Here is a 12,588-nt window from a genome sequence, read left to right on the forward strand (position 1 = left end):
GTAATGCGTAACCGCACAAATGGTTGAGAATTATTTAACACACCATAGTAATATACAAAGCGACAAAGGGAAAGAGATATGGAGGTTACATAGATCTAGATATTCGGATGAAGTTATGCATGATCGGATGGGAATAATGACAAATACTGTTATCCGCGAATCTTGTAATGACCCATTCCGTTGCTCCTTTTCCAATCGCCGATCGGGATCCATTGTTTTGAATGAAAAATAATATGTGAAGATTAAGCTTTGGATAGTGAGAGAATGAGGTGAGTGAAGGGTGATGAGGAGTGTCCGAATTTATAGGCAAAAATTTGACCGTTTGTGGATATCGACCGTTTTTTTTTTTTTTTTAATTCACGATGGAGATAACATTTGGGTTTTGTGACCGGACCATTGATTTGGGTCGGTTCTAATTTTTGTCCAAGCCCAAATGAATTCTGGAAATTTAAACATGTCCCAAAATTTCAAACCGCGAATTTCGATTCATTTCAATTCAAATTAAACGAATCGAATGCTAAAATGATCGGCATTAAAAATGCCATCCACTGGAATATGAAGAAGGCACCTTCAACCCTTTTTTTTTTTTTTTTTTTTTTTTTAATTTTTTTTTTTTTTTTATATACAAATGTACAAAAAGGGAGATGAACGTGGCAATGTACAAGGGAAGATGTATGTGTCATTATACCAAAGAACGTGACAACAACACCACACAAGAAGAAAATCATTCTGATAAAATCGGGCAAAGTGTCATGTCGGCTCTGGGGCGAACCCAATCCAGCCAGACTGTGGCTTAACCTTTATGTTTTGGGGGCCTAGGGTTCAAGACGGTACCATCCCTGACCAATGTGCAATGGTCTAATAATAATATTACCCTTAGTACATATGGTATAGCCTCAAACCTTGGGAATCGTCATCAAATAGAAAACTATTCGGGGTTGGCCTGGTGAAATCCATTGCCTATGCGAACGTGGGACTATCCGATGTTGTTCATCACGACTCTCTTTGTGCACAATGCAAGGGTGAAAATAAAATACACGAGTATATACATGTGGAGTCTTTTAACGTCCGGATCCTCGAAGGCGAATCCCACCAATGGGAAGAGACAATCGGGACGACGACGACGAAGTTTATCTGGCGAGCTGGTGTGGGACAATAATATACCTTATACCGGCTCATATCGGATAGTAAATCAAGACACGGACGAGAAGGTGTTTGACAATTCATACACCACCCCATCCTTCAGCCGCGTCGCTTTTGAGCAAAAGTACTGCGACTATTACCTATTCGAGATGGGTGAGATTTACACCAAATGATGAAATGGAGTTCGCGAGGAAGAGAATAGAAAAGGAAAGAAGGAAGGCTGGGAAATTTTGGTACCCATTGTTTACCGTGGAAGGCACGCGTTGCTCGATGAAAGTAAGACATTTATACTTTCGGTTCTGAAATAGAGTTTTGTGGACTTAGGTTCCTGGCTACAACCACACACTCTAGGAGTTTTAGAGAAGAAAATAGAAGAGGGCCGGCTACCCTAATGGTGTACTTTCCTTGTTTTAAACACACGGAAAAAAATACACCAGCGAATCTTTAGTCTCTTATAGATTTGGATCTTTGAAAGAGTCTTTTTTAGACATCCGAGAACGCAACTCATGATAATGTTTAAAGGCATTGGCCATTTACTTGAAATTAAAGCTGTCATCGTTTTCATTTTTCAAAAGACATAGCCCCATAAGGTTTGGCCAGCGAGAGACAATGAAAGGACCGGACCATCGAGTTTTAGTTTTCTGGAAAAATGTGTAATCTCGAGTTGTACAACAAAACTTTTGACCAATTTTGAATTCTTTTCTTAATATGTGCTTATCATGCACTCTTTTCATGTTGGCTTTATAGGATTTTTGAGAGATCATAGGCATCACTCCAAATCTTTCAAGCTCATTTTACAATTTTAATCTTCGCTTCGCGATCGGGTATTATAATTTTAGGCTTTTGATAGCCCATAGAGCCGCGATGCTCGAGTTCAACTGGAAGATGACAAGGTTTACCAAAACGAGGCGGTAAGGGGACATGCCTATAGGTGTCTTAAAAGCTGTTCTATATGCCTACAAGGCATCGGATAATCGAAGAGACCGGGTCTTTTCTAGATGGATTAATCGTCTTTTCTAAAATTGATTTAATCTCTCTATTAGAGACTTCTACTTGGCCATCGGTGCGAGGATGATCTGGAGTTGCCACTTTGTGAGTAACTCCATATTTCTTTACTAATGATTCAAAATTTTATTACAGAAATGTTTTCCCCATCACTAATTATAGCTTTGGGAACGCCAAATCGAGAGAAAATATGTTCCTTTATTTAAAAATACGACCGTTTTATGATCATTCACATGACATGCCAACGCTTCAATCCATTTTGACACATAGTCAACAGATACTAGTATGTATAGGAAGCCATGACTATTTGGAAAAGGACCCATAAAGTCGATCCCCCATACATCAAAAATTTCTACAATTAAAATTGGATTTAAGGGCATCATATTGCGTTGAGTAATGCGTCTAGCTGGCGGCGGTTTGCATGCTTTGCAATGCTTGTGTGCATCTTTAAACAGCGTTGGCCAATAAAATCCACATTGTAGGACCTTGGCTACAGTTTTCTTACCACTGAAATGACCACCACAAAATTGTTCATGGCAAAAGAATAACACGTCATTATGTTCCCAGTCGGGAATGCAACGGCGTATCAGTTGGTCGGAACAATACTTAAAATGGTAGGGATCATCCCAAAAATAAAATTTCACAGTGGATAAGAACTTCTTTCGGTCCGTTCGAGTCCAAGATGAAGGGACCTCCTCGGTAACTAGGTAGTTTACTATATCAGCATACCAAGGAGATAAAAAAATGGAATACAAATGTTCATCTGGAAATGAATCGCAGATTGGTTCGGACTCATTATTGACATCATTAACGAGTCGTGATAAATGGTCTGCTACCACGTTCTCCATAACCTTTTTATCTCTAATTTCTAGAGTAAACTCTTGCAAAGGAGGATCCATCGGATCAACCTACATTTGGCATCTTTCTTTGCTAATAGATAACGCAGTGGCCACATGGTCGGTAGACTATTGTAGAAGAACCAACTAGGTAAGGATGAAACTTATCCAGGGCATATACAACTGCTAGAAATTCTTTTTCAGTGGTGGTATAGTTACGTTGAGCGTCATTAAGAGTTTTACTAGCATAGTAAATGACAATTGGCTTGTTCTCTCGGCGTTGCCCTAAGATAGCTCCAATAGCGTAGTCACTCGTGTCACACATTAATTCAAAAGGTTTAGACCAATCGGTGGTTGAATTATCGAGCTATAGTCGGTGCTTTAAAGGTCTCAAAAGCTTGTTTGCAATCGAAAGTGAAGTCAAATCGGCATCTTTAAGTAAGAGATTTGTTAAAGGTCGGGCAACCTTTGAAAAATCTTGAATAAATCTCCTATAGAACCCCTGCGTGTCCTAAAATGCCGTATTTCCGAACTGAAGTTGGTATAGGCAAGGAAGCAATTTTTTCAATCTTTGCTTTATCGACTTGATTCCGGCCCTTCAAACAATGTGACCTAGTACTATTCCTTTTCTAACCATAAAATGGCATTTTTCCCAATTAAGAACGAGATTTTTCTCTTCACAACGTGCTAAAACCTTTTCAAGATTTGATAAACAATTATCAAAAGAATTACCATATAATGAGAAATCGTCCATGAAGACTTTCATAAAACGTTCAACCATATCATCAAAGAAGATGAAGCATACAACGTTGGAATGTACCGGTGCATTGCAAAGGCCAAATGGCATTCGTTTATATGCAAAAGTACCAAAAGGCGGTGAACGTTGTTTTTCTTGGTCGGCCGGGATCTATGGCGATTTGAAAATATCCCGAAAAGCCATCAAGAAAAAGGTAAAATGCATGACCCGCTAACCGCTCAAGCATCGATCAATGAATGGAAGTGGAAAATGATCCTTACAGTGGCGCATTAAGTTTTTCGATAGTCAATACATATTCGCCACTTCAACCGGAATCGAAACGGATATGCATTCATCTTTATCATTTCGCACAACTATAATTCCAGACTTCTTGGGAACAACATGGACCGGACTTACCCAAACACTATCTGAGATGGGGTAAATAATAATACTGCATCAAGTAACCTTAAAATTTCTTCCCGCATACCACACCCTTCATGGTTGGATTTAGACGACGTTATGGGTTCACGTGATGTCTTGGCATTGTCTTCAAGATGTATCGCGATGAGTGCACACGAGGGTCACGCCTTTAATGTCATCGAGACCATCCAATAGCGAGCGGTGTTCTTGAATGACCTTAATTAAACGTGATTCCCGATCAGCGGTCAATTGTGATGATATGATAATTGGGTGACTACCATCTGGATCTAATTGTATGTATTTTAAGTCGAAGGAATAGGCTTTAAGTCGTAAAGTGGGAGGAGTGGGTATTAAAGATTCTTTAGGAAAGTCGCCTTCTACGGAGAAAACAGATTTATGTTAGTATTTTGCCCAAGTCATTTGATAGGATGGTAGTAGAGTCAATTGGTGGTATTGATTCTAAAACTCATGTACCTCCTTTGAATAATCATTAACATCAAATTGAACCGCCAAAAGAATGGAATTGGTGTACTTCATCTTCGGGAAAAAGAGTTTGTGAAATATTCTTGTGCACGAGGGTGTCAATCATGTTAATCCCACCATCAATATCATTCTCCTCGAATTTGTTTCATCAACTTGAACACATTAACCTCGACGAAAAGATTTCCGAAGGACATGGTCATGGACCCATCCCTACAAATTTATGAGCGCATTAGTAGTTGCGAGGAATGGACGCCCTAATATGATAGGAATGGAGTCACGCGGCAACTTCAGATCCAAAATGACAAAATCTACGGGATAAAAAAATCTTGGACTTTACAAAGGACATTTTCCACAATGCCTTTTCTGGATGCTTAATGGATCGATTGGCTAATTGTAAAGTCATCGTGGTAGGTTTAAGCTCATAGTAGACCTAGTTGTTTGAATAAGTAATAAGGAAGTAAGTTCACACCTAGCTCCTAGGTCTAGTAATGCCGTGGCCATATACTTATCACCCTAATGTGCATGGAACCGTTGGTCTACCGGGTCCTTGTATTTTACTATACCATTGTATTCGGTGATGGAAGGAAATTGTTCAGTAAGGAAAGCCCCGTTGAGGCACATTTGTTCTTCTTTTGTGGTGCACATGTCTTTCAAAAATTTTGCATGTTTTGGTAATTGCTTTAGGGCATCGAGAAAAGGTAAGTTTATTGTCAAATTTTTAAAGGTTTCCCTAATTTCATCAAAGTTTTCATCCGGTTTATTCTTTGCCAAACGGGCAGGGAAATGGTGCCTTAGGGCTGAATTTGGCATAAGGGTCCACCTGTTCGTTCCCCAATTGTTTAGATTGTGGCGTTGTTGAACTTGGGTGTCCATTTGAGGGTCATTATCCCAAAGCGGTTTCCTTGAACCTCCGATATCGTTTGTTTTATCATCCGCATAATGGATTTGATTATCAACGGTTTTCCCGGATCGAAGAGTAGTGATTGCATCCCTCACCTTGGGTTGGAGTACTTGTACCCATATTAGTGAGTTCAAAGGCGCGTTTGGTTTGGCTTAGGGTTGAACCGCTTGGCGTGAAACACGCCTTTCTCGCTCTTGTCTTGTGCTAATTGTTGAATTGATTGTTGGATAGGCGTTAGGATTTGTGATTGTTGGTTCATGTAAGAAGAACATCTCACTTGTCCCATCAGTAGCGAGAGGCATAGGTTGTGCAAATGGTTACTAGTTCACGATTATTCTTTGAGAAGTTGTTGATTATAGCGAGAATTTGGATTAAAATTTGGAACAAAATTTTGCGGTTGTTTTGATAGTTAGCATTTGAATTACTTTGAAATTGATTTTGACTTTGTTGGTATTGCTGATTATTTCCTTGGCGGTATGGAATAAAATTGTTGATTGGTCGAGCAGGTGGATTTGCGAAAACCCGAGGAGCCATTTGTTGGTTATTCCTGCTTGGCCGAAATTAGGATGTTGTCTCCATGGTGCATTAGGAATATTGAATGCACATGCCTCCTCCTCGTATTTGGGTAGGGGTAGCATGTAACAAGGGACAATAAGCATCAAGATGGTGCGGACTAAGACATAGAACACATGGGGAAGTGTTAACGCTCATGGCCTTTGTTGTGGAAGTTGATCGTTTACTTGAACTACAAGAGCATCTACTTTTTTAGTGAAGGTTTCTATCCGATTTTTTTCTTCGGGGATTGGGTTTTACCTCAAAATAGATTTTAGCTTTTGTAACATTATCCTTAGATGACCTAGAAGAATCAGTGGCAATGTGTACCTTTTTTTTGCTTGTTTGTCAAGAAAAAGTATATGCTTCAAGAGCTCTCCTTTGTCCATGAAAGCGAAACCAGCTCATTATATCAAGAGTTTCTTTTTGATGATCAGGAAAGTCCATTAAAGAATGAAACGAACAAGGACAAACTTTGTCTAGTTGGTGATGAGGACATTCTAAAAGAAGATCAATAAAAGCGACTCCATGCTTCCAGTAAAAGGATTCATGAGGATTTTGACCAAAAGAATTGAATTTTACGAAGATTTCGGTTAGTTTTTCTTAAAGTGTAAAATTGAAGCATGAAAGCTTGAACAAGTTTATTCCATGTGTCTATGGATTGTAAACGTTGTCCCGCTAGCCAAATTGACGCTTTATCCGGCTAAAGTGAATGGAATTAGCAAGAAGCAAGAGTTGTTCCTTAGAGACGGGCCGATGGTGAAATGTTGGGCTACTTGTTGTAGCCTCACTTAAGATGATTGTGCGGTTTTCATGATCCAAACCATGATACATAGGTAACAAACTAAAAGCGTTTGGCGAATTCGAAAATCACCGACAATGTCCTCAAGTTTGATGCGGGAAGAAGGTCTTTCTGTAGGGTATAGAAGTCCGAAGGGGCTTCTCACCGCTAGATTTTAAATCAGCTATAATGAATGACGCCGGAAAATGTGACAAGGAATCTTGTTGATTAATAGATGAAGAACTTTGTGGAGGTGAGAACTTTACTTTGGCTGCTTTATCGTATTTTCTCCCTACGATAAGTATGTTCAAATTCTTTAGTAGAACCAGGACCTTAATCTCATGCAAGCATAAACTTAGATCTAATTGGCGAAGGAACATTATTACTTGAATTTTATAATTATGTTCAATCATTAGAGTTGAACAACGTGAGCCTAAGTTTGCTAACGTAGCAGTGAAACTAGGGAATCGTGTACATAAACCAACGACCGGTCACAAAGAGATATGAGGGAGGCTTTTAGGTGCAAAACACGGTTCTAATTAAGTAACCTCAATCTGTCAAGTTTCCTAGACACCGTTGGAATATGATTAAGAGTTATGGAATTAAAATTTATGCACGCGTGGTTTTTTTTTTTTTTTTTTTTTTTTTTTTTTTTTTTTCTGATTTATGCAAGGGTGAAAATACAAACATACAAATACGATCTACTCATACTATACTAGATGCAGTAGAATGTGAAGATACTCTACTCATACACGTGATAGCTATCACGAATAGGCAAGGTTGTATCATCGATAAATATTTCCATAATGCAGGGCAAATATACATCGATATAATTATATATGCACGCTAATTTGTAAATCGATATTAGCGTGGAAGTTATATCTACAGTTACAGGCAAATTTAAATTACTCATAATGTTATTTAGATATGGTAGCATGTGAAAATATTATAAATGCGCATATATATACTAAAATGTGGCGTAAACTAAGCAGACAGCGTGTTTTACCTGACTAAAATCGACTTTTTGTATTGCATAGTGAGCTCTCTATTTTTCAATTGTGAGCTCTTATCTAATTTTTGTTAATCTTGCAAGATGGGGTGGAGATCCCGTGGTACCCAACCGGTGGAATTACATTCAAGATCCAAACTTAAGTGATTGATTAGGTGGGTCCAGATTTCCATGAGCCTACACCAAACATGTTGTCTTATCTTTTGACATGAGGGATCGGGGACATCGCAACACTAAACACCAGGGGACATCATTAATTGTTGTGCCAACATAACCTTTCCAACATTTTTTACTTAAAAGGGATGACCACAAGCATGCATGCATTCTACTTTAAGTCTTTTAGCTTCTAGCTATATAATTCCTTATTCGATACTTAGGTGTTTTCTTTTAGCAGGGCTCCTACGTACTTTGTCACCTATTTCAAAATCGATCCCAGCAATCTTCGTTTTCTTGACAAAACGAGTGTAGAAAGGTAAGTCTATAGTAAAGATTACGATGTTGTGTAGCTTTTAGATTTTTTTCGTTTGTAGCTATAGAAGCCGCCTCACTTAGAAGCATCTGTTAGCTGGTTCCACTCCATTGATGTTTGTTTTATAGCAGCCTATATCAAATGTCATTGCAATGATGGATTGGAGTTCTTCTTCAAAGTCAAAATGTACTATCTGACAAGTTTTACTCCTTTTATCGCACTTCTTTATTAAAAAACTCAAATTTCTTTAAAGGGAATGGATATATGGAATTCATAGTTACATAATCATTTGGTTTACATTCAAAACAAGAGCAAAAGCTTCAACAATTGAGAGGTCATCTCTATCACTTCTACCTTCGTTTCGATATGCGTGTATTTTTCATTTGGGGTCCGATGGTAATAATTCTACATCTTAATTATAGGTTCTCGTTAAATCTCGACTATCAAGATGTCATCGATACCCACCCGGTACATACTTCTTTGTGCTTCCTATTTTTTTTTTTTTTTTTTTTTCCGACTTTCAAATTTAATATATTATTAACATGTTAAATCTCTTATTGAATTCAATTTATGACTTCAACAAGTTTTGTTGTTTTTCTTGCACATGTTAAAGCATATTGGATCGGGATGTTTGGAAAGCCAATACCAAAGGACAAGAGTTTCAAGATCAAACTGTGATCGCTTGTTTTTTGCAGGTTAAGAAACAATGTAACTAACTAATAGTGTGAAGTGTGAACACCTAACCATTAGATGTACACTGTATAACTGGAAGTACGATAAATGTGATTATGGATGCGTTATAAACATTGGAAACATTCTTAGCTACTAATTTTGGGTCGATTAAATTGTGTAACATGATTTTAGGTATGTCATTCATCTGGGATGTGGGTCTGGGTTGGGGCATGGGAACTCTACTCATATATAAATTATAAAGAGGACTATCCATATAGGAGGATGCTAACCTTCTCTGTGTTGCCTTCACATTTTTTGTTGACATTGATTCTAATCTCTATAATAGTAAGCCTGGCCATAGCTAGTAATTCGCCGTATTATTCGCGAATTATAAGGTTTGGCGAATAAAACGAATAAGTCGGTGAATTTTTGAATGATACGGTTTAATTCGCGAATTGGTTGGGCCGGGCTTATAATTGCCGAATTATAATGTCCGGATTTTTGAAATTGAAAAAAACGGGCCGGGCTTTACTGCTTTAGTTGGAAAAATGGAAAGTGGAAACTGGAAAGAACTGGAAAGTGGAAACTTAGAAATCGGAAATGGAAAGTCTCCCATAAAAATCTCAACCAAACCAACTAAGATTCTAAGAACAGACGAACAGTAAAATAGAATACGAGTAGAGTAAGTAGACTTCAGAGTTTAGAATGAGAACAAAATGTGTTTAGTTCTTGTCTTCTTGAAGTGGTGAAGGCGTGAAGCACTGAAGCCATAGCATATTGCCATATTGCCCATATTCTACCATTTTTTCCTTCTTCAAACTTGAAACTTTGAAAGTGCTCAAAATGGTTAGAGGAAAAGATCCTTTTTGGCAATATGGAGAGGATTTAAAGGGTCACTTCACTTGCAAATTCTGCAAATGTAAAAAGAGTGGAGGAATTTCAAGATTGAAAGCACATTTATCTTGTTTACCAGGAATGGATGTTGTTGGATGTACGCTTGTTCCGGAGGATGTCCAAGCTGAAGCTGTTTTACTTGTTAAGGAGAAGGAACATCCAAATAAGAAGTTGAAAACTGGGGGAGTTCAACATGAAGGTACACACCATGATTTCTCTGCTTTGCGTCAAACTACGGTACCATCCATGTGTGATAAGAAGGACAAGGAACACGTGGATCATGCACTTGGGCATTTTTTCTTTGATAATAATATTGCATTCAATGTTATTCAAAGTCAGTCCTTTATAGATTTTGCATCGCGACTTTTCGAACTATGGAAGTGGATTTAAAGTACCATCATACTTTCGACTCTCTCATCCGCGACTAAATTGGTGCAAAATGCAAAGGCTGAAGTTGTTGAATATGTCTCGCAAGTTAAAAATTCATGGTCTCAAATTGGATCCGATTGTACTCTTATGTCTGACGGTTGGACAGATCTTAAGGGTCGTTGTTTTATAAATATGATTGTGTATTCTCCAAAAGGTGCTGTTTTCTTGTACTGCATTGAAGAATCAAGTGAAAGAAAGACTGCAGTGTATCTCAAAAATCTACTTTGTAATGCCATAGAGGAGATTGGTGCTGAAAATGTGGTACAAATTATTACTGATAATGCTTCTAACTATGAGAGTGCTGGGCAAATGGTAATGGAAGTATATCCTCACATCTACAAAACCCGTTGTGCTACTCATGGAGTCCAATTGCTGCTCAAGGATATTAACGATGACATCGGTTGGATACGAGGTATTTTTCAGGAAGCTAAGGTGATAGTGGATTTTCTTTATAGGTTTCCAGCAGTCACAGCATTACTAAGGAGTAAGACAAGCAAAGAGTTAAAAAAGCCTTGTACGACCAGATTTGCTTACCATTTTCTGATGCTTCAATCTATTATAGATGTTGAAGATGGGTTGCGTGCGATGGTTGCATCACCTGATTGGAGAGCTTTGAAACAATGTAATGATGTAAGAGGAAGACAAGTTACAGATATTATTCAAGGTATTGTTTTTTGGGATTATGGGAAAGAAGTGATATCAGTATTGGAACCTCTTATTAGAGTACTTCGTTTGGTAGATGGTGAAGGATCGACTGCTGGGTATCTGTTTGAGGCTATGGAAAGAGCAAGAGAGGAGATAAAGCACCGGTGTGATAATGATCCAATAAGGTACGAACAGTTATGGGACTTATTTGATCCAAGGAGGGACAGAAACATACTTCATGAAGTACACGCGCTTGCTGCATTTCTAAATCCGAAGTTTATGGTTATTGAAAGGATAAAATATGGTCATCCATTAGTGAAGAAGGGCTTAGTATTTGCAGCAACAAATATGATAAGTAATGATGCAGATCGTCGAGCTTTCAGTACACAAATAACCGAGTACAATACTAAGAGTTCGGATATCTTTACTCCCATTGCTAATTATCAAATGGAAACTATTCATCCTCGTAAGTATAAATAATTTCAAGTATATTTTTTTTTTATCATTATGAGATTTATATTTCTTATTTATTGTGGAAGATGTATTAATTTACATAAATGTAGGAGTGTGGTGGTTACAAAATGGTGGTTCAATTCCTATCGTTCAAAAGATTGCCGTCCGAATCTTAAGCCAACCATGTAGCGCATCAGCATGTGAAAGGAACTGGAGTGCTTTTGAAGCGGCTCAAACAAAGAAGAGAAACAGCTTGTCACCAGAAATGCTAGAAGATTTGGTTTATATTCGTATGAATTCGAAGATGAAGGCTAACTGTGAAAACATGGAGAAACGAGATACAAAAGCCATCGATCTTGAATATCTTGGAGAACTTCCGGAATATGAAGAACGTGGAAATGGGGATGTTGATCTTGCAATTCCTAATGAAGCTACTGGAAATGCTAATGATGCTACAAGTAATGCTACTCCCCCTACTCGTGATGATATTATTTTTGAAGAGCTCTTTGGGTCTTCTATGTGATAGGACTTCATAGAATTTTCACACTGTTTTGGGATTTAGGATTTAGCTAGTCCGCAAGACATTTGAGTTTTTGTTTGGATTTTATTGAGCCTGTAGCTGCATGACATTAGAGTTTTTGTCAGTTGAACAAAGTTTGTCATTTTGTCATTTTGTCAGTTGAACACTTGAACAAAGTTATTTTTTTTGATGACATCAAAAAACATGACCAAAGGTTTGCCGACAGTTCTACATCCATAAATGATTTCTTCACAGCATTCAGTGATGAACTCATGAACACTGATGGAGTGATGGGTCATAAGCAGATTGAAAATAAACAAAAAAACAAGAGCTTGAAGCTCTGAAAGTTGATTGCTGATGGTAAATGCTACATAACCCTGAGCATGTAAGGATTAACTTGAAAAACTTCAATTTAACCGACTTCGGGAGCTCCAAACCTCCAACCGGGCGTGGGGCTTGTCCAGGGCTGCACACTCCACTCAGATGTTATCGATATGGAGTATCACAAACGACAAATGCTTTCTGCAGTAACACAATTCGCAAACATAGATGCTTGTTAGTTCCGATTAATATATGTCCAACGACCTTTTTGAATCTACAATTCTCTAATGTGTGAAGTGTGAAGACTGTGAACTACGTA

The 12,588-nt window shown here is 38.0% G+C and overlaps 1 protein-coding gene across 1 annotated transcript; it reads left to right on the top strand.

The window, feature by feature from the left end:
- The first annotated feature begins 9,850 nt into the window (after positions 1-9,850).
- Positions 9,851-11,951, top strand: LOC147523355 (uncharacterized). Its single transcript, XM_086570741.1, has 3 exons — positions 9,851-10,235; positions 10,437-11,441; positions 11,539-11,951. The coding sequence occupies exons 1-3, from the start codon at positions 9,851-9,853 to the stop codon at positions 11,949-11,951; spliced, it is 1,803 nt and encodes a 600-aa protein (XP_086426867.1).
- The last annotated feature ends 637 nt before the right edge of the window (positions 11,952-12,588 follow it).

Source organism: Coptis chinensis, chromosome 1 (genome assembly GCF_015680905.1).
Source record: "Coptis chinensis isolate HL-2020 chromosome 1, ASM1568090v1, whole genome shotgun sequence".
NCBI classification, from domain to species: Eukaryota; Viridiplantae; Streptophyta; class Magnoliopsida; order Ranunculales; family Ranunculaceae; genus Coptis; species Coptis chinensis.

Bases quoted from the DNA above. Each gene is read 5' to 3' on its own strand.
- LOC147523355 (XM_086570741.1), top strand. From the start codon at position 9,851: ATGGTTAGAGGAAAAGATCCTTTTTGGCAATATGGAGAGGATTTAAAG. The intron at 10,236-10,436 runs GTCAGTCCTTTA...ACGGTTGGACAG, and splicing joins TGCATTCAATGTTATTCAAA to ATCTTAAGGGTCGTTGTTTT. The intron at 11,442-11,538 runs GTAAGTATAAAT...ACATAAATGTAG, and splicing joins AATGGAAACTATTCATCCTC to GAGTGTGGTGGTTACAAAAT.